The 22,843-nt window shown below is 48.0% G+C and overlaps 1 protein-coding gene across 1 annotated transcript; it reads right to left on the bottom strand.

Moving 5' to 3' along the window:
* Positions 1–911: 911 nt before the first annotated feature.
* Positions 912–21,710, bottom strand: USB1 (U6 snRNA biogenesis phosphodiesterase 1). Its single transcript, XM_073605618.1, has 7 exons — positions 21,579–21,710; positions 13,881–14,029; positions 12,873–13,056; positions 12,597–12,650; positions 11,300–11,405; positions 9,616–9,699; positions 912–1,161 (listed from the first exon to the last, which is right to left on the bottom strand). The coding sequence occupies exons 2-7, from the start codon at positions 13,987–13,989 to the stop codon at positions 1,057–1,059; spliced, it is 642 nt and encodes a 213-aa protein (XP_073461719.1). The 5' UTR covers positions 13,990–14,029; positions 21,579–21,710; the 3' UTR covers positions 912–1,056.
* Positions 21,711–22,843: the final 1,133 nt, after the last annotated feature.

The raw sequence follows: 22,843 nt of genomic DNA, 5'->3' as shown, positions 1-22,843 counted from the left end.
TCACATTGATGGCCATGGTGGTAGGAGTAAGGTAACTCCACAGTGGTGACCATGGCTTCAGAATGGGAAGTCCAACAATCCCGTATAAATGCGATGGTCAGGGGTTCATGGCCATATAGTTTGTGTGATCTGTGGAACGTGGGGTCGATGATTGTAACTAGCAGTTAGTCTTATGTTACTAAGCAATTTAGAACAGCAGGTGTAATGCAGGGTGCAGAAGACACTGGGGGTTATTTACGAAAGGCAAATCCACTTTCCACTACAAGTGCAAACTGCACTTGAAATTGCACTTGGAAGTGCAGTCGCTGTAGATCCGAGGGGGGCATGCAAGGACGATAAAAAAAACAGCATTTTAGCTTGCACATGATTGGATGATAAAATCAGCAGAGTTTCCCCTCAGATTTACAGCAACTGCACTTCCAAGTGCACTTTGCACTTGTAGTGCAAAGTGGATTTGCCTTTCGTAAATAACCCCCATTGTGCCATCTTGTGGCTCTTAAAGTCTGTAATCTCAGGATATAGACTCACCTGTCCCGGGATCAGCTGCTTGGGGCGGATCACTCAGATCTGGACTTTGCTCTATGCGTACTTCTGATGTACCTCCAAATGTACCATGTGCCTCCAAAGTACTCTCAGCAGTATTGCGTGCCTCTGGTGCACCCACAACTGTACACTATGGATCCCTCAGATCTGCATACCTCTGATGTACCCCCAGTCATACTGTTTGCCTCCAGTGAAACCCCAGCCATATTGGCAACATCAAATGTACCCCCAGCTGTACAGTGTACCTCCAATGTACCTCCCAACCTTACTGTGTACCTCTAATGTGCACCAAGCCGCATCACATGCGTTTGATGAGATTTTCAGGGACATTTTACATTCTCTTTAGATCATTCAGGGAGCAGAAAGCAGTCTGTGCATATTGTTTTATTTCAGCAATATGTCACCTTGTAGAAAAAAATCAGTACACAATATCACCAGTTACATGTAGAAATACTCCGCTATCAGTGCAGGTTGTGTAACAGTATCTGTAGGATCTGCACATCCTGTGAACAGTCAGCGCAGTGGGATGGAGAAGACCTTGTTCCCAGCTTTGCAACAAATTTCTTCTGCGTGAAATCGAGTCAGGATCTCCGAATCGTCAAAATCATCCACCATGCTCTGAAAACAAAGGAGACGCATTCAGTGAGCCCCACAAAAGGGGAGCGCTGTGACCCTCCTAGCACAGATAGGGAAGATACATTGGTGTGGGGGCCTGCTGGCACAGTCCATATCTGACCCCTTCTCTCCATGCTATGTACCACGTTACCCTCTTCTGCCAAAAAATTCTACAAAGCTTGGATGCCAGATCACCCCAAATTTTCCAGGTTGGAGCTGTGTACCAGGATTTGTTTACAGGCAGCTTGTGCCCGATTGGCCAGTAAACCACCATCACCTGGTCTGGAAGTTATCTGTTATGAGAGCTACTGCGAATGCTATATGTATTTATAAAAGGAAGCAGAGTACAGCGCCCCCTGGAGGAGGTGGCAGGTGAACAGGTGAGTGCTGCATCGGGGCAACTGCAAGTGTATTAACCACTTCAATACCAGCCACTTTCACCCCCTTCCTGCCCAGGCCAATTTTCAGCACTCACATTTTGAATGACAATTGCGCGGTCATGCAACACTGTACCCAAATTACATTTTTATCACTGTGTTGAAACAGAATAGAGCTTCCTTTTGGTGGTATTTAATTACCACTGGGTTTTTAATTTTTTGCTAAATAAACTAAAAAAAAAAACATAAGTTTGAAAAAAAATAAAATGCATTTTCCTTCATTTGTGTTTGTAAAATTTTGCAAATAAATAATCTTTTGTCATAAATTTAGGCCAAACTGTATTCTACAAACTATGGTATATATATAAAATCTGAAAATCAATCCTGCTGTACTGACGGCATATTTAATTTCCTGTCGCATCATGGCAGCATACACTTTGGGTTGTGACTCCGCCCCCACAACCTGATAGGACTACATAGCTATAAGTTGTAGAGATGGCCCCTGCCCAGTATTCTCTTATTTTTCCTCACCTGAAGGACTGAACATATCAGAAGCACCCCCTTACCGAATTCGCCCCAGCCAGGTTCTAGCCTCTCCTGGGTGGAAGTCCTTACCTGTACAGCCTCTAAACGAGCTAGATGGAAGGAGCCCCGCTCTGGTGATCTCGGGGGTATGTTGCGGTCTAGTATAAGCCTTAAACAGGCTGAGTTGTTGTGCAGCGGTCGCCATGCCTCTTTTCACACTTTTTGTCTTTTTTCCTCTATGCTGGGCTCTGTGGTCCCTCTGTGCCTCCCTACAGGCTTCCCGAGCGTCTCGGCGCTTCCGCGCATGCGCGGTGCGCGCCGTCAGGCTGTCCTTTTGATTTTGCCAGTTTCCAAGATGGCGCCGGGCGCCTCGCGCCGCTACTGCGCATGCGCGAGCGGGTCGTGACCTCGGCGGCCATGGCGGCAAGTTTAAAAGCCCTGTTTGTCATTTCTGAGCTCTGCTTGCTCCCTGGAAGACTTCTGACTGCTGTTTTGAACTTCTGCATTCCTAAAGCTACCCTCGCTCTCTGGGTAAGTGTCTAATACTTATGCACTGTTTTTTGGGACCTGGTTGCATGCTCTTACCTTCCTATACCTTTCTCAGGTACTCACCTTCCTCTTCTATGGAGGCCGCTGCCCCAGCAGATCACCACCAGCCTAATAGGTAAGGGGGGGGGATTCCAGCGGTAAGTAGAGAAGATTGAAAAAGAGAGCAGGACCGTACTAATGCTACCTAATTGGTCAGCCCTGTCAGGTCCGCAAGATCATCTAAATCAGGACGAAGAGAATCTTCGCACAGGAGAAGCCGCTCCGGCCATAGACGCAGCCGCTCACGCGGAAGAAGCCGCTCAGGCCGCAAGGGGAGTCGCAGACGAAGTCGATCCCACTCAAGGCATAGCCGTTCCTACCGCAGAAGATCCCCTGCACGAGGACACCAATCCTCTAAGCACCCTTCCCGCCCAGCCGGGAACGCTTGCTGGGTATGTGGGGCCACGGCCCTCCCAGACAAACTAGCCTGCCGCAAGTGCATAGATGAAGCCACCAGGGAGAAAGAGCCGGATTCCATAGAACCCACTGGAGTCTCTACTCCCCAGGTCTCAACTCCTGATGTGGAGTTTACGGCCTATAGCACCTCACCCACCATTCCCAGTGCATCAAGAGAGCAAGAACTACCGTCGGATGATGAAGAGCCGGAAGCTTCAGCTGGCTTTGATTTTGCGCTCATAGAACCGTTCATCAGATCGGTTAAGGAAGCGATTAACTGGGAGGAGCTTGAGGAGACACAGCCTAAACAGAGAAAATATTTCCCAAACCTCAAGAAGGTTCCGGAGGCCTTCCCATTCATCGACGAGTTAGAAGAGCTCATTAAGGAGGAGTGGCAGAATCCGGAAAAGAAGTTCAGTCTGTCCAACAGACTCACCAAACTGTACCCCCTCAAGGAACCCAAAGTATCTCCTTTACTCTCTCCTCCAGTAGTGGATGCATCTTTGATGCGTCTAGCCAGGCACGTGACGCTCCCCATTGAAGATGCAGTAACGTTCAGAGACGTGCTTGACAGGAAGGTGGATACAGACCTTAAGAGAGCTTACCTGTTTGCAGGAGGCGCCTGCAGGCCAGCGGTGGCATTAGTGGCGGTTGGGAAAGCTATCTCCAGCTGGTCCTCAGCTACAGCGAGGCTCGTCACTGAGGGCGCAGATCAAGAACAGATCACTAAGGCTTTACAAGAACTTAGCCTTGCGGGAGATTTCGTGGCGGAGGCTTCCATAGATACTATCAGATCCACATCAAGGTCTATGTTAGCCTCTGTAATGGCCAGAAGGGCGCTATGGCTTAAACCTTGGTCGGCTGACCCCGCCTCGAAGTCAAACTGGTGCAGGATTCCGTATGATGGGGTGAACCTCTTTGGAGCAAAGCTGGATACCGCAATCTCTAAAGTAACAGGCGGGAAGTCGGGTCTCATACCATCGGACAGAAGGCCGAAACAACAAAGGCCACCTCCCTTTAAACGTAACCTTCCGGAAAGATATAGGGATGCGAAATCCTATAGACCCGGGAAGGAATACAGAAGGAGCTGGAAGAACCCCCAGACGTCCTTCCTTAAGTTCCAGAAACCCAAGACCCCTGCCTCCAATGACCAGAAGTCCTTTTGAAGGTTCGCCCGCCCAACCAGCGGTAGTGGGGGCCAGACTCACAAAGTTCAAGTTGGTCTGGGCGGGAATGATAAAAGACCCATGGACGGTGTCCACCATTCATTTCGGACACAGGTGGGCATTCAGAGGTCGTCCTCCAAGAGACCAATTCTGCTCAACCAGACTTCCTCCTTCTCAAGAGAAAAGACTATCCCTAGTCCAGTATATCCAAGAGTTGCTCCAGAAACAAGCAATAGTGGAGGTACCGCCATCCCAAAGAGGCAAAGGTTTCTACTCCCCACTTTTCTTAGTGAAAAAGAAATCAGGGGACCTTCGTCCAGTCTTGGACCTAAAAAACCTCAACCGGTCGATACGGTTAGAAACATTCAAGATGGAAAGCCTTCAATCAATCCTCCAAGCAATAAACTTGGGAGATTGGATGCTGTCAATCGACCTCCAGGACGCGTATTTGCATATCCCTATCCATTCCGAGTTCCAAAAATTTCTCCGGTTTACCCTAAATCATCGGCACTTCCAATTCCGAAGCCTTCCGTTCGGTATCTCTACCGCACCCAGGACGTTTACAAAAGTCCTATTACCTGTAATAGCCCACCTGAGAGAAAACAGGCTGAGGGTTCACCATTACCTGGACGACATCCTACTTCTCTCAGACAGCCAGGACTCTCTTGTCCTTCACAGGGAAATCCTGGTCTCCACATTACAGTCCCTAGGGTGGCTGATAAATTGGAAGAAGAGCAACATCCATCCCACACAGAGAATGGTCTTTCTGGGGGCCGAATTGGACACAAGGGAGAATACGGTGGAACTTCCGGAGGAAAAAATCCCTCCTCTAATTCAAAAGGTGAAAAGGGCAATCTCCGCTACAACGCTCCCGGCCAGGACCTGTCTCAGTATCCTGGGCTCCCAAGCTTCCACCATTCCAATGGTCCAATGGGCGCAATGGAATTCGAGGCCTCTCCAGATCTCCTTCCTACGTCAGTGGAAGGGCACATCAATGTCCCAACCAATCCTCATCTCTCAGGAGGTAAAGCAATCGTTGATGTGGTGGGTACGTCCTCACAACTTGAGAAGATGCAGGCATATAGTCACTCCCTATCAAGAAACCGTGACCTCAGATGCCAGTCTACAGGGATGGGGAGCCCACTATCAGGACCTTGCGGCTCAGGGTCGTTGGCCTTTCAGGGCACAGGATACAGTGTCGAACGTTCTGGAGATGAGAGCAGCGTTCCAGGCTCTCCTGGCCTTCAGTTCTCACTTGAGGAGGAAGCACGTCCTCCTGAGGATGGACAACAAGGTGGCCGTTGCCTACATCAACAGGCAGGGGGGCACCAGAAGCAGGTCCATGTTACAGGAGGTCCGTCCTGTTCTGGAATGGGCGCAGCTGAATCTACTGGACCTAAGGGCGGTTTATGTCCCGGGAGTCCAGAACACCTTGGCCGACTCACTAAGCAGAAATTTCCACTCCAACAACGAATGGTCTCTGAGTCCACAAGCCTATGCTCTCATATCCCGAACCTGGGGCCCTCCAGAGATAGACCTAGCGGCAACTCCGGAGAACACAAAGTGTCAGAGATTCCTATCAAGGACACCGTTTCCTTCGGCAGAGGGGACGGACTGCCTCCAACACCCCTGGAACTTTCACCTGGGATACATTTTCCCCCCGACGCCTCTCATAGCGAGATTCCTCCTCAGGCTCAAGAAGTCAACAGCATTGGTGGTAGCAGTGATCCCTTTCTGGCCGAGGAGGCCATGGTTTACTACCCTCATGCAGCTGAACACGGCAGAGCCTCTGCCTCTCCCATTGACGACAGACCTACTCTCCCAGGGGCATCTTCTTCACCCGAACCCGGGGAAGCTACACTTGATGGCCTGGAGACTGAAAGGGCTAGGTACCTAGAGCAGGGCTGTTCCCAGAAGGTGGTGGATACCTTACTCCAGGCCAGAAAGCCTACTACCAACATCACGTACAGAAGAGTTTGGGAAAAATTTGTCTACTTCTCCCACCAGCAAGGTTGGGACTCATCCTCCCCGTCGGTGTCTCACATCTTGGAGTTCCTTCAATCAGGCCTAGAGAAAGGCCTTAGGTCAAGCACCCTGAAGGTCCAGGTATCGGCCCTGTCCGCCTTGACAGGAGTTAAATGGGCGCAAGAGCCTCTGGTGGTTCAGTTTCAGAGGGCCTGTCTAAAGCTGAGGCCCCCCAGAAAACCGTCATTCCCGGTCTGGGATCTCTCAATTGTTCTAGAGTCATTATCCAAGGAACCCTTTTTTCCAATGCAGAGCATATCCCTCTGGGATCTAACGCTGAAGGTTTCATTTTTAATAGCCATAACATCGGCGAAGCGAGTGTCAGAAATGCAAGCTCTAATGGTTAGCGAACCATACTTGGTTGTTCTTCCAGACAGGCTAGTCCTAAGGCCTTCGGATCGATTCATCCCCAAGGTGTCCTCATCCTTCCATTTTAACCAGGAGATTAATCTTCCAGCACTCAGCACGGATCAGGGAGACCCTCATCCACTAGATGTTAAGGGTACCGTTATGGAATACCTCTCAGCAACAAAATCCATCAGAAAGTCGGAGAACCTCCTAATTATCCCACATGGTTTCAGGAGAGGTCAAGCGGCATCCTCACGCACCATCGCTTCATGGCTAGTAAAGACCATCAAGAGATCTTACTCACTGAGTAACCATCAAGTACCTGAGGGCTTAAGGGCACACTCCACCAGGGCAGTGGCAACCTCCTGGGCGGCATATTGTAGAGTCTCGGCGGAGACGATTTGCAGAGCGGCTACCTGGTCCTCCAGGAACACCTTCATGTCTCATTATAAGGTGGATTCCGCCTGCTTATCCACGGTGGATTTCGGAAGATCCGTTATCCAGGCCAATTCCTCTATTATTTGATTAATAAACTTAGTTTGAATTCCCACCCAGTCTTTGCGAGTTACTCCCCAAAGTGTATGCTGCCATGATGCGACAGGAAAACGGAAAATTGTATACTCACCTTTCCGTAATTTTCCTTTCCTGTCGTATCTTCATGGCAGCATACAATCTCCCACCCGTCTAAGGTGAGATATATATATATACGGAGAATACTGGGCAGGGGCCATCTCTACAACTTATAGCTATGTAGTCCTATCAGGTTGTGGGGGCGGAGTCACAACCCAAAGTGTATGCTGCCATGAAGATACGACAGGAAAGGAAAATTACGGAAAGGTGAGTATACAATTTTCCGTTTTCTTGAGGCCCGAAAACACCAGGACAGTACAAATATCCCCCAAATGACCCTTTTTTGGAAAGTTAGACAGTCCAAGGTATTTAGTAGGAGGCATGGCAAGTTTTTCTTTTTCGAAGTTGTAACTTTTTGGAAAGTGAAGAAATTTTTAAAAATTCACAATTTTTTACTCAACATACTGTTACCAGTGCAGTACAGCGTCATCCTATAACTGGTGTGGTGGTGATCAGGGATACTGACTGGTGACCATACGTAAAAAAAAAAAAACATTTTTTATATTTTTTTTCTTTTTAATCACACTGACCAGCGCAATACAGCGTTACCATAGTAACATTGCACTACACTAGGGAATTGATTTTTTTTTTTTTTTTTTTGCTGCTGTGGTTTGTCACAGCGATCACATGGTACTGGCCAGCAGCCGATGCACTGGTTGATCATCCGGACACAGTGGTTAACAGATCGCGCCTCAGCGTGGCACGTGTTGTGGGGGGATATCATAAAACCTCCAACCAGAAAGGTAAATGTCCTGCTCAGCCGTCACTTGTCTATAGGCTGGACGGGAACTGGTTAATCAGCAAAATTTAGGATTTTTCTCATAGATTTTATATGCCAGAAACTGTTGATATTCCGATTAAAAAAAAAAAAAAATCACTGCTCAGCTATTTATTCATTATTATTAAAAACAATAAAAAAAAATTATATATATCTATATATAGATATATATATATCTATCTATTTGCTTTGGCTGGAAATCTAACCTGTGTGGCAGATGAGAATTCTACTACTGAACCACCAATGCTTCACACAGCATACATCTGGATGTACTCAGACTCTGAGCTCACAAGCAGCTGGACTAAAGCAGACTGTCCTGGAAAAGAGAAATATCTCAATTCTGCTGATGTGGCACATCTATGTCCGGACGTGTTGGATGAGGCCATAAGCCCTCATATCAAAGCATTGGTGGTTCAGTGGTAGAATTCTCGCCTGCCACGCGGGAGGCCCGGGTTCGATTCCCGGCCAATGCAAGATATTTTATTGCCCCTCATTCCCATGTTTTTTTTTCACAATAAAGTACAAGTTCACCATATAAAATAAATGCGTTTTTTTCCAGATAATAATGTCAATTATTTTTTTCCTAGGGAGCCTGCGGAGCATTGCAACCGCAATCAGCAGATCGTGGGTGCAATGCCAGGCTCCTACAGAACCCTCAGGATTGCTGTCTGCCTGTACCTCCGATAGGGGCAGGCAATTACCTGAGAGCAAGAAAAACTGTTCAATGAGAACCACAATGGCTGACGGTAGGGATGCACCAGTATCGGTGCCGATACCAAGCATTTGGGCGAGTATTGCCCAAATGCTCCAGAAAACCAATACTTTGCGGTGCAATTTGCATCAATACAAAGTGAATGGGCGCGAATCAAATGCGATTTGAACAGGAATGCAGTGCGATTCCTGTCTGAATCGCATGCAATTTCCCCCACCGCTCCTGTGTGTGTATATATTAAAAGGGATTAAAGCGCCATCTAGTGGGCAGTTAAAAAAAAAAAAAAAACGTTCAAACACAGTACATAGAGCCTGCATGCACAGGCCACTGGAGGTGCTCACAGGGCTGGAGGAGATGTAGAGGCGATCTGCCCCCAAACTGACATCACTTCTGCCCTATACCCACGAGGTTCCGGAACTTCTCCAGCCCTATGAGCACCTGCAGTGATTTACTACCAGCTGTGGATCGGGACATCTATGTATTTTGCATGTGGCCAGATATGTACTGTGAGTGCCTACATATTTTAAACTGCCCAGTAGATGGCACTTTTCCCTTTTTATACACACACACACAGGAGCAGTGGGGGAAATCGCATGCGATTCAAGCAGGAATCGCAATGCATTCCTGTTCAAATCGCATGCGATTCTTTGCAGTGCGATTTGTGCCAATTTTCTTTCGTGTTGGTGCAAACCGCACCGCAAACTATCAGCAAGTACTTGACTGATAGTATCGGTACTCGTCGATAGAAAAAAACGGTATCGGTGCAACCCTAGCTGACAGTACTTATAGCTTATTCATTCACAGAAAACTGAGTGAATGACATGGGCGGAGCCTCGCATGGCCACACTGTTTTCAAATTGCAATAACTGGGGATAATGGGGACAGTCACATGGGGTATGGCACCCATCTCACCTGCAGATGATCCCGCACTGCCCCCTGCAGGAGATCCACCATATCACCCACACACCAGGCCAGACTGACATGGAAAGAGGGATTCTGGGAAAAGAGAAGACGAATGCTGGGTTATATACTGACAGGAACGTAACCAATCAATTTGCAGGTCTTACAATGAGACTGCCAAATTACATGGACCCTCATTTACATTGGGGGAATTGGGCCCACCTCCTCTCCCCAACAAGGCACTATTGCAGTGAAAAAGGGTGTATCCACACAAGTTTGGCTACAGTGTATATCTACACATCGGTCGTAGTATTTATTATTAGATCTCAGCTCCCACCAATTCTGGCTCAGAAGTCTGATGACCTCACAGCTGGGAACGCCACCCCTCATCGGGACACAGAGAACTGTGAGGGGCTCCCAGGGAATAGGGCACTCTTCATTGGGACCTGCCGGAAGCTCCTGAGACACTGGCCAATGGCCACTCTTCATTGAGATGCACGGGTACTTGTGGGAGACCTCCAGGGAACAGGCCACTTTTCACTGGGACACAAAAACCTGCAAGGGGCTCTATATATCACTGAGACACATAGGTACTTGTGGGGGTCTCCATACGTCTTTGGAACACACAGGGACCTGTGGTGGGGCTCTTGAGGAAAGGGGCACTATTCATTGGAACACACAAGGACCTGCAGGGGACTCTCAGGAAATAGGCCACTCTTCATCAGGACACAAAGGTACTTGTGGTGGCGCTCCATAGTTGTCTGTCACGCAGGGACCTGTGGAGGGCTTCTGATGCACTGACCACTCATAAGGACATGTGGAGACCAGTGGGGGGCACCACTCTTTACTGAGACACACAGGGACCTAAGGGACTTCCATGGCAAGGGACACTCTACAGTTGGACACACAGGTACTTGGTGGAGTTCCAGTCATCACTGCGACATACAGGGACCTGTGAAGGTTCTTGAGGAAAAGAGCACTCTTCCTTTAGGACATACAGGGACAGCCCCAAGGAAAGGACCAAAGGGACCTGCGGAGGGCTCTCAAGGAGAGGGACACGCATCATCTGGATAAACAGGTACTTGCGGAAGGCTTCATATATCACTGGGGCACATAGGTACCTGTGTGGGTCTTCCAAGGAAAGGGGCACTACTCATTGGGACACACGGTGACCTGCAGGGTACTCCCAGGGAATTGGCCCCTCCTCACATGGGGATCTGCTGGGATCTCCCCAGGAAAAGGCCACTTTTTATTAGGACACAAAATGACCTGCAGGGAACTACTGAGGAAAGGGCAAATCTTCACAAGGACCTGTGGGGGGAGGCTCCTGGGGCAATGGCCACTCTTCAGCAGGACACATGGAGATCTGTGGGGGGCACCACTCTTCAATGGAACACCTGTGGGGGCTCTCAAAGGTACACTCTTCATGGGACATACAGATACCCACATGGACTCCTGGGGAACTGGACACTCCCCATCAGGACACACAGTGACCTGCGGGGGGCTCCACTCTTTACTGGGACACACAAGGACCTGTGGGGGGCTCCCAGTGACACACAGAGAAATGGGCATCAAAGCTGTGAGTGTTTGTTCCATTATTGGCCAGATGTACTACGGCCTCAAGTCTACATGAACAGGTGTGATAATAGCAATACACAGAGTGCCGCAGCAGGCCAGGGTAGACCTCCGCACTCACCTGGTAGAAGGTCTCCAGCCTGAACTCCTGCAGTGATTGGTCCACTTCTGACACCATGTCCAGGAGCTGCTGCTGCCCCACCGTCACCTCTAGGCCCAGGAAAGTTCTGTCAGAGAGATGACAATTAACCCCTTTTCTGCTGACTCTCATCAGACCCTTCATAGTTTCTTGATGCCAGAGGTGCATCCTGGACCCCCCAAACCATGTGATTACTGTGATTGGCTGCCATGGTGATCATATGATTGGGAGCCTGTCCTACTAGCTTCTGTGTAATTGAGCTGTTGGTCACAGTGTTGGGGTCACTGACGGAGCTCACTCCTGACACAAAACTGTGACTTGGCACCGAATAGAGCCTACCTCTACTGTGCCACATATACAGTATGCCTGATAAATATCCCACTTAGAAGGGGTTGTTATGTCTGTTCAATAAGTGAAAAAAAAACACTGATACTGCCAGAAACCCTGTAAGATGATAACTTTCTACTCTTATCAGTTACATTGTTCTCAGCTATCTTTGAGGACTACAGAATCCCCCCCCCCCCTTATATGAGGATGAGGACAGGGGAGGTTTACCTATAGTCCTGTGACAACATGGCATAGATAAAATACAGTGAGCACCTCACACCGAGTAAACCTATCCCCAGAGCCTTGGGGTGGTGAACTGAACATTACCATCGCATGGAGTGTGTCTTAGGTATGTAGAATGCAGGAAACGCACTTTCCCCAGATAGGTAGAACACGCACTCTCCTCAGGTAGGTGGGATGCAGGACATGCGCTCAACAGGTTGGTAGGACATGGAACACAAGCTCTCCTTAGGTAGGTAGGACATGGAACACAAGCTCTCCTCAGGTAGGAAGGACACGGGAGACACGCTCTCCTCAGGTAGGTACAATGCAGGTCACGCACTCTCCTCAGGTAGGTAGAACGCAGGGCATGCGCTCTCCTCAGGTGAGATGCAGAACACGCACTCTTCTCAGGTAGACAGGACACAGGACACGCTCTCTTCAGGTAGGAAAGACACTGGACACAAGCTCTCCTTAGGTAGGTAGGACATGGAATACAAATACTCCTCAGGTGGGTAGGACGCAAGACACACACTCTCCCCAGGTAGTTAAAACATGGGAGATGCGCTCCCTTCAGGTAGGTAGGACATGGAAGGCACACACTCCTCAGGTAGGTAGGATGCGGGACATGTGCTCTCCTCGTGTAGGCAGGATGTGGGGTGATAGGTAGGGTTGTACGCATAATAAGGCTACTCTGGAGATGGGGGTGATACCTTACACACAGCACCCTCACCTGGTCTTCTCCTGATTGGTGTAAACCTTCAAGCGGTGGGCGACACACAGGAACCTGAAACAGAAGATCGGCCAATCAATGAGAAGAACATTGGGGAGAGGACAGAGATAACATGAACACAATGCGCCCAATGTGAGACCCTCCGGGCCCCCCGAGGCCCCTCACATTGCCGTCCTCACATACTGCACAGGTGCTGAAGATGAACCCTCAGTGCAGGCGCCTCCGGAGAGGAAATCCCGCCCACACAACCATTACTGGTTGGAGGTTTCCACTCACCGATTCACAGAGCTCAGCCTCTCCCGCAGTGATTGGACAAAAGGCTGGATCCAGTGATGACGTAGGATAACTGTCTGTGATTGGCTGATATGAAATTCCTCCATCTTGGTGAGGTGGAGCCCATTCCTCCTAGCCACGTCCAGCAGATCATCGAGCAGCTCAGCAAACTCCTCCTTGGGATGGACTGAGAGAGGAAGGAGGAGGATTAGGATGACTCTGGATACTGCCCACCATGGCTAGTGTTACACCCCCTACAGTCACATGACACACAGCGCAGCTATGCTCCCTACAGTCACATGACACACAGCGCAGCTATGCTCCCTACAGTCACATGACACACAGCGCAGCTATGCTCCCTACAGTCACATGACACACAGCGCTGCTATGCTCCCTACAGTCACATGACACACAGCGCTGCTATGCTCCCTACAGTCACATGACACACAGCGCTGCTATGCTCCCTACAGTCACATGACACACAGCGCTGCTATGCTCCCTACAGTCACATGATACACAGCACAGCTATGCTCCCTACAGTCACATGACACACAGCACAGCTATGCTCCCTACAGTCACATGACACACAGCACAGGTTTGCTCCCCCTACAGTCACATGACACACAGCGCAGCTATGCTCCCTATAGTCTATGATGCATAGCGTGGACAGTCTATGATGCATAGCGCGGCTCACCCCCTATAGTCACATGACAAAGCACAATCATGCTCCTTGCAGTCAAATGACACACATCATGGCCACGTCCCCCCTACAGTCAGAAAGGGGAAATTTTGTATGTTTGGGTTGTCAGCGAAACAGGAAATGGGGAGAAATCTGCCAATGGGGACACTTGTGTTAACAGCTGATTTCCCTTCACTTCCTGTTGTGTCCTAGGGACAGGAAGTGAACAGAAATCTCTCAAATTGGACAAAAACATGACAGAGGTGCTGACAGTTCTCAGTACATAGTGTATGGTTACCATGGTGACAGAATGGCACACCATGGGTACTCACCCGGCACATAGACATAAGTGGCCCAGTGTCCTCGCACATGGGAAAAGCTTCGCAAGCGTCCGCCATGCCTGGTGGGGTCATCGGTGTACTGAGTGCTATCCGAGAACATGTTCAGGACGCTCTCTGGGACTGGGAGGGGGCAGGGCTGCCTGGAGAGAAAAGATTAACATAACTTTTATGTGCAGCTTTGCCTTAAAATTAACCCAACACAGCACCAACCAACCCCCCAACATAGCGCCAGCCAACCCCCAAGAGTGGCACCCCCTCCCCTCACCCAACAAAGCGCCAACCATCTTCTTCCCCTCCCCCAAAACAAACGCCAACCACACATTTCCCGGTAACAGGACCCTGGGTGGAGCGGTGTGTTATGACTGTTGTCCCCCCCCCAGAGTACTTCGTCCTCATTGGTCTGCGAAGATGCTGCTTGGGGAGGACCTGTCTATACACCAACAGACATCCATAAAAAAGACCATATGACCCTCCCCTGAGGAGAACATGGGACCTCCTTCTCAGGACTTCTTTCCCCGCCCACTAGATTGTCATCTCTTACAGAAGTATTAAAGTCCACCAAAAACATTATAAAAAACGTCCCCCAAGAGGTTTATGCCATATTGTAGTAGTGTGTACCGTATTGTAGAACATTATGGCAAATTTATCAATGGAGAACCTCCAGTGATGTGCCATCACCGATCCCACTGGTCCTTACATCCTTGCCCAGTCTTCCTTCCATGTTCCGTCACATTACAACGGTCGGGGGATGGGGGGGGGGGTTTGGGGGCATTTATAAGTCCGTTATATAAATATGGCCTCAGGTTTTAAAAAAATCTATTCAATAAAACTTTAACATCTTCTCTACCAAAGTATGTTTATAAATGGCATGGTACACAAGTGGTAAAATCAAGCTCATGGCTGCTGGTACCGGCATTTAGAGGCTTTCCAATCACTTTCATGCAGCTCCTAAAGTGTGCCCCCCCCCCACCTTTCTCCCCCCATTTGCACTCTCGGTGGTTCCTGGGCTCTCCTGTTCCTCCGGGGAGCCTGGGACAGTGATAAACTGACTCCCCTTTGAAGGCAGGAGGAACTCAGAAACACACCCGTCTCCTCCTGCAACTAATGACCCCGGAAGTGATGTGTATTACATTACTTCCAGGGTCACAGTAGCCGAAGACACAGCTTTTAAAGTACAATCTGTGTTTGAAAAGCTGCATTGGAGGGCAGTGTAAACATTGAGGGTCTAATTTTTCCATAAAAAGGACCTGGCACCTGCCCATGCTATCACATAGAGGCTTGTTGAACCCCTTTTGATGACAATAAAGTAAAAAAAAAAAAAAAGGTGTAAAAATAAAAAAATAATAAGCAGGGGGCAGGGATCTGATGTCATACACTGCACAACATAGAGCAGGGAGCTGAGTGTAACCTGAGACTTGAGTGGATGAAATGGACACGCCCTCCTCTACACAGTCTCATAGGGAAACATGCACAACTGAGGCTGTCGGTGGTCTGCTGTGTGCTGGAAGCTTCCTCCCATCCCCCTCCATAGGAGTCAGCACAACCTGTCAGTGACTTAAAGCGGAGCTCCACCCTAAAGGTGGCTCTGGTGAGGACACTGCTGGGTTCCTGGACAGGTAAATGCCCCACTATTAAAAATCAGCAGCTACAGTATTTGTAGCTGCTGACTTTTATGACTTTTATTTTTTTTGGAGGGGGGGTGGGGGGGCCTGGAGATCCTATTTATGAAGATAGCAGAGGAAGGAGAGAGGAGAAAAATCACACTCTCAGTACTTTGGATTGAGGCAACTAAAAAAGGTGCACACTATAGAAGGCTATGCTTTGTTCATTTTTCATTTCAGAGACTTTAACTCCAAACTGATAACCTGCAAAGGCTCTTAAAGCGTCCGTTATGGAGAATTTTGGATATTGTAGTGTTTCTGCAATTCCATTTTTAAGACTCGACATGTTTGGTATCTATTTACTCAACCCCATCTTTTATATTTAACCAAAAAATTGGGTAGAATATTGTGTTTGTGTGCAATAAAATTAATTTTATTTGTATTTTTTCTTAAAAATATGCGTTTGTTAAATAACTGCACAAAAATTGCGCAGCGTGAAAAATTGCAACTACCGCCATTTTTTCTCCAGGGTCTTTGTTTTCCAACCATATATACTTTTGAAGGGGGGGGGGGGGTACAGTCATTTCTAATTTAAAAAAAAAGCAGATTTTAACCGCTTAGCGACAGCCACACGTACATTCACCACGGCAGGGCGGCCTCTGTGTGCTGGATCATGTATGTGGTACATGATCAGCACTCCTGGGTACCCACCACCCTGCTGTGATTTGCACCAGCCGATCAGTGGGTCCCAACCAATGATTGCTCGCCGGGACCTGCTGATTGGCTCCGTCATTCGCGGAAGAAAGCTCTGTGTTGGTAAACAACACAGAGCTCTGTAAACGAAACCCGAGTTCACACTGATGCGGCGCCAGACACAGAATGTGATTAAGACAGGAATGGCAGCATCCCTATCTGAATTACATGCAGTGTCTCTGGGGTGCAATGTGAGCCATGGGTTTGTATGGCTTAAAGGGATTGTAAAGGCAGAAGGTGCATTCTATGCATTAGGATAGAAAAAACCTTCAGTGTGCAGCAGCCCCGTTAACACTTACCCAAGTCCATCTTGATGTTGCAGGAGTGTCTAAGTTGCCCAGGACTCCCCTCCTCATTGGCTGAGACAGCAGCGCTCCGCGATTAGCTCCCACTGCTGTCAATCAAAATAAGTCAGCCAATCAGGAGAGAGAGAGGCAGGTCTGGGTCGCGGCTCCGTGTCTGAATGGACACAGGGAGCTGTGACTCGACTCGGGTGCCCCCATAGCAAGCTGCTTGCTGTGGGGGGCACTAAACAGGAGGGAGGGGCCAGGAGCACAGAAGAGGGACCCAAGAAGAGGAGGATCTGGGCTGCACTGAGCAAGTAAGTATAACATGTTTGTTATTTTTAAATTTTTTTAAACAGGACTTTACAATCATTTTAAATCGCACCAAACTCGTGCAGGACCCATTTTCTGTCTGCACCAGAATCGGATCACATGGGTATGCAAATTGGACCTCGTGACAGTGTATAGTATTAGCACTAATCAGTGTCACTATTGATGTCAGTGTCCGTCAGTTAGTGTACCCCCAGCCAGCGTCAGATTGTCCGCCACACTATCACAGTCCCACTATAAAGTCGCTGATCACCATCACCACTAGCAAGATGGAGGAAGAAACCGAAGGAAGATAGAAGATAGAAGAAAGAAGAAGCATTTAAATAAAGGAATTGTCAAAAACTGTCTCTTGTCATTTTTAGCATTTTTGACAGTTTTTTAGTGAAATGGTAGGGGTACTTTTGTACCCCCTTACCATTTCACACAGGGGGGGAGGGCCGGGATCTGGGGGTCCCCTTGTTAAAGGGGGCTTCCAGATTCCGATAAGCCCCCCGCCCGCAGAACCCCACAACCACCGGGCAAGGGTTGTGGTGATGAGGCCCTTGTCCCCAAGGTGTATTGAGGGGCCACCCCAAAGCACCCTCCCAATGTTGAGGGCATGTGGCCTGGTACGGTTCAGGGGGGGGCACTTTCTTGTCCCCCCCTCTTTTCCTGCGGCCTGCCAGGTTGCATGCTCGGATAAGGGTCTGGTATGGATTTTTGGGGGGACCCCATGCCATTTTTTTTTTAAATGTTGGCACGGGGTTCCCCTTAAAATCCATACCAGACCTGAAGGGTCTGGTATAGATTTTGAGGGGGACCCCACGCCATTTTTTTTTTTAAATTTTGGCCGGGGTTCCCCTTAATATCCATACCAGACCTGAAGGGCCTGGTATGGAATTTAGGGGGACCCCCCACGCCATTTTTTTTTTAAATTTTGGTTCGGGGTTCCCCTGTGGGGAATTCCCATGCCGTTTTTATCAATGAACTTTTATGTGTATTGTCGGACCGGCAATTCATTAATAGCCGCGAGTAGTTTTAAATTACTTTTTTTCCTGAAATGTCATTTTGCTGTCAGACTGTTCTAAACACGGGAAACACGCGCCCCTTTACAGGCATACTATAGACACCCCCCAGGTACGAAGTTTAAAGAGATATTACACTTTTATTGTTTCACTTTAAGCATTATTAAAATCACTGCTCCCGACAAAACTGACGTTTTTAAAACTTTTTTTGCATTGATACATGTCCCCTGGGGTAGGACCCGGGTCCCCAAACACTTTTTATGACAATACCATGCAAATTAGCCTTTAAAATGAGCACTTCTGATTTCTCCCATAGATTTTTAAAGGGTGTTCCGCGGCTTTCGAATTTGCTGCGAACACCCCAAATTGTTCGCTGTTCGGCGAACAGCCGATGTTCGAGTCGAACATGAGTTCGACTCGAACTCGAAGCTCATCCCTACTCACAAAAGTGAGTACACCCCTCACATTTCTGTAAATATTTTATTATATCTTTTCATGTGACAAAACTGAAGAAATGACACTTTGCTACAATGTAAAGTAGTGAGTGTACAGCTTGTATAAGGCCCCTTTCACACATGCGGACCGTTCAGGTCCGCCTGTCAGTTTTTTCAGGCGGACCTGAATGGATGCTCCATGCATCTCTAGAGCGACGGATGTCAGCGGTGACATGTTGATCGGCTAAATCCAGACGGATAGTGGTCCTATTTTCCATCCGTTTGGCGGATCGTCTCCTGAAAATAACTCAACACACAGCCATTAATGTCTAAACCGCTGGCAACAAAAGTGAGTACACCCCTAAGTGAAAATGTCCAAATTTTTCCTCTCCAGTGTTATGTGTCTCGTTAGTGTTACAAGGTCTCAGGTGTGAATGGGGAGCAGGTGTGTTAAATTTGGTGTTATCACTCTCACTCTCTCATACTAGTCACTGGAAGTTCAACATGGCACCTCATGGCAAAGAACTCTCTGAGGATCTGAAAAAAAGAATTGTTGCTCTACAGAAAGATGGCCTAGGCCAGGGATAGGCAACCTGGGGCCCTCCAGCTGTTGTGGAACTACATTTCCCATGAGGCATTGCAAGGCTGGCCGTTACAATTACTCCCAGAGGCATGATGGGACTTGTAGTTCTGCAACAGCTGGAGGTGCCCCAGGTTGCCTACCCCTGGCCTAGGCTATAAGAAGATTGCCAAGACCCTGAAACTGAGCTGCAGCACGGTGGCCAAGACCATACAGCGGTATAACAGGACAGGTTCCACTCAGAACAGGCCTCGCCATGGTTTCAGATGATTGTCACATGAAAAGATATAATAAAATATTTTTAAAAAATGTGAGGGATGTACTTACTTTTGTGAGATACTGTACATGCAGGGCGCCGGACGCATGGATTCCAATTGGGTTTTTTTTTTTTTAAGCACATGACTAGAGCCAGAGGCTCTAATAGGCTTCAAAAAAGGGTGGGTTCGGGGCGCGGGGCGCAGAGCACTGTGCCCTGATCCCACCCAGTTGTGTGACAATAGCGAATAATTATTTGCTATTGCCACACTGATTCTCCTCCCGGCCAATCAGGAAGCGGGTCTGGGACCCGTTTCCCGACTGGCATGAAAGGAGAAGTGTTTCAATTGGCCTAGGAGGAGAAGGGAGGAGACGCATGGCGGAAGCCGCTGTTATGCCTGCGGAGGAGAGCAGGGGAAGGGGAAACTGCCGCCCGTCGCCCGTGTGAAGCACTGCCTGCTATAGATGGGGTAAGAGTTTCTTTGTTTCTCCTGATGACCCGACCGGACCACCAGCCGTCACTGGCAGCTACAGTATTTGCAGCTGCTTTTAATTTTTTTCTGAATGAGCCGGGAGCTCCTTGAATGTATCCTCTCTTGAGAAGAGATTACCAATTGAGCTCCTGAAAAGGTTTTACCCCTTCATGACCAGGCCATTAGGTTTCTCAGCACTGAGCTACTTTAACTGGTAATTGCGCGGTCATGCAACGCTGCACCCAAACTAAATTTATATCATTGTTTTTCACACAAATAAAGCTTTCTTTTGATGGTATTTAATCACCGCTGGGTTTTTTTATTCCCTGCAATATAAACTAAAAAAAGACCAAAGATTTTGAAAAAAAAAAAAACAATATTTTTTACTTTCTGCTGTAAAAACATATCCAATAAAAAATAAAATAAAAAATGTCTTCATAAATTTTGACCACCTTTTTAATAAAACAAAAAATCCCAAAAGTGGCATATTGATTGGTTTGTGTGAAAATGAGAATGTCTACAAACGATGGTAAAGATCAGTGATGGAGAACCTTGGCACCCCAGATGTTTTGGAACTACATTTCCCATGATGCTCCATTACACTGCAGAGTACATGAACATCATGGGAAATGTAGTTCCAAAACATCTGGGGTGCCAAGGTTCGCCATCACTGGTATATATATAGGAATTTTTTTATACTAGTAATGGCAGTTATCATTGACCTATAATGGGACTGCGATAATGCGGCGGACAATCTGACACTACCTGCCACTGACATTATCAGTATTACTAATACAGTGATCAGTGCTAATACTGTCACTGTACTAATGACACTGGCCGGGAAGGGGTTAACATCTAGGGTGATCAATGGGTTAAATACGTGTCTAACATTGTGTAATATGTGCTGTTTTTACTAACATAATCTTTGTTTCTTATCCCTGCTTTGCAGGGAAAAGAAACAGAGAGATCGTTCCCTCTGTACAGAGCCCTGGGCTGTGATTGGACACAGCCGACCAGCAGGCCCCCGGCCATGAATCATTGGCCGCGATTTGCCAACAGCCTTCCTCTGTGTACAATCACAGTGGGTGTCGGAGGAGGGCACACATGTGCGCACCCTGAACCCTGTAACAGGCAGCGACGTACGGGTATGTCACTTCGCCTGCACTGGCCGCCAGTCCACAGTACATTGCAGGTGGGCGGGTGGTCCGCAAGTGGTTACAAGGGGGGGGGGGGGGGCTATGATCATGTTAGGGAGATTCACTCTTTATGTGTCTTGTTTACCGTTATCAAAAATGTAAAATGAAAGTGAAAGGTGAAAGAAAATCCCACATTTTGGGTTGTCACCAGAAAAGTAATAAATGGGAAATCTTCTGATGGGGACATGGGGGGTCCCCAAGGAATTCCCTTAAAGAGCAGCTCCTCTCACTTCCTGTTTTGGCTCTGGGACAGGAAGTGAAAGGAAATCTCCCCAATTAGACACAGATGGCTAAAATAAAACGCTACAGGGATCATAACCCTCCCCTACTCCATACACAACAAAAATAAAAAAGTTTTGCCTGTAGTTCTACTTAATGTGATATCCAATTACTCGGCACAACCTCATCTTTTATATTTTTCCTATTTATCCAGCCCCCTCCTCCCACTCACCATACAATCTAATTGTACAATCTCCTACACATCTACCAACAACTATATAATGACACACTGCACAACTACGCCCCCTACAGTCACATCATCTACTGTCCACTATGTAATAGAAAGGTCCATGTGAAGGGACAAAAATCATCGCATTGTATTCATGTACCGTACAATCAGATCGTACTTTATAGTCACCATTTACATTAGGACATCAGTCCCACTCTGTACACAAACCTACAGGTCATATGACCATGAGAGGGGGGGGGGGTTCAGCAAGTCCCCCATACACACAGATCCCACCGGAGGACCATATACCCCCATCAGTGACGTCACTCACCGCCCTGGCGGCTCCTCCCCCTCCGAGCCGCTGCTACTGTAGTCTACTAGAGCCAGGCTAACCGGAAATCGACCGAGTCCCCGCCCACCGCCGGCTTCAGCCCAGCGTCCCCACCAATATCGTCCGCCGGAAACAGAGAAGGGGGAAAAGAGTTCCGGGGAATATTAATACCCACCACCTTCATTACACACCCCCTCTTAATTATACCCCCCCCCCTTCATTATACATCTTCCCCTCAATTATAACCCCCCCTTCATTATTCCCCCCCCCCTCAATTACAACCCCCTTCATTACACTTTTCCTCCTCAAATACAGCCCTCCCCCTTAATTACACCTCCCTTCATTTTTCCCCTCTCCCTCAAATACACCCCCCCCCAAAAATATATCCCTTCCCATGACAAACAAAACACCCCCTATCCATTATACCCCTCCTCCTTAGTTACACCCAGCCTTCATTAAACCCCCTAATTATACCCCTTCCCCTCAAATACCACCCCCCATTTATGCCCCTCCCCCTCGATTACAATTTCCCCTTTTATTAAAGCCCTCCCTCTCAAATACACCCCTTTTTCATTAAACCCCTCCTCTTCATTTTACTCCCCCCCCCCCATTTAATGTACCCATCCTTATTTATTATATCCTTAAACCCCTCCTCATCATTATACCCCCCCCTTAATTACACTTCTCCTTTATTATACCCCCCCTCAATTACACTCCCCCTTCATTTTACCCCCGCAATTAAACTCCTTCATTATACTACCCCCCCTGTTCTAAATACCCCCTCTACCTTTTTTTTACACCCCTCTCCCTCCTATATACCCCCTCTTTCTCTATTATACACTCCTCCTCCTTCTAAATACCCCCTCTACTTCTATTTTACACCCCTCTCCCTTCTAAATACCCCCTCTACCTCCTGCTGCCCTGGTGTGATGAGGCTCCTCCCATGATTAGCTCAATCCACACTATTAAGCATAATGACAATGAAGGATGATGTTGAAATATGATGATAGTGAAGGATGATGGTGGTAAAGGATGGAGTTGAATGATGATGGTGGAGGATGATGATGAAAGATAATGGCAGAGGATTATGATAAAGATGGAGCATGGTGGAGGATGATGAAAGATGATTATGACGGAAGTTGAAAGACGATGTTGGAGGATGGTGATTAAGAATGATGGTGAAGGATGATGGTGGTGGATGATGTTAAAGGATAAAGGTGAAGGTTGATGGTAAAGGATGATGGTGAAGGATGTAGATGAAAGAT

This window comes from Aquarana catesbeiana, linkage group LG11 (assembly GCF_042186555.1).
Source record: "Aquarana catesbeiana isolate 2022-GZ linkage group LG11, ASM4218655v1, whole genome shotgun sequence".
NCBI lineage: Eukaryota > Metazoa > Chordata > Amphibia > Anura > Ranidae > Aquarana > Aquarana catesbeiana.
This window is presented reverse-complemented; position numbering and strand designations above follow the sequence as displayed.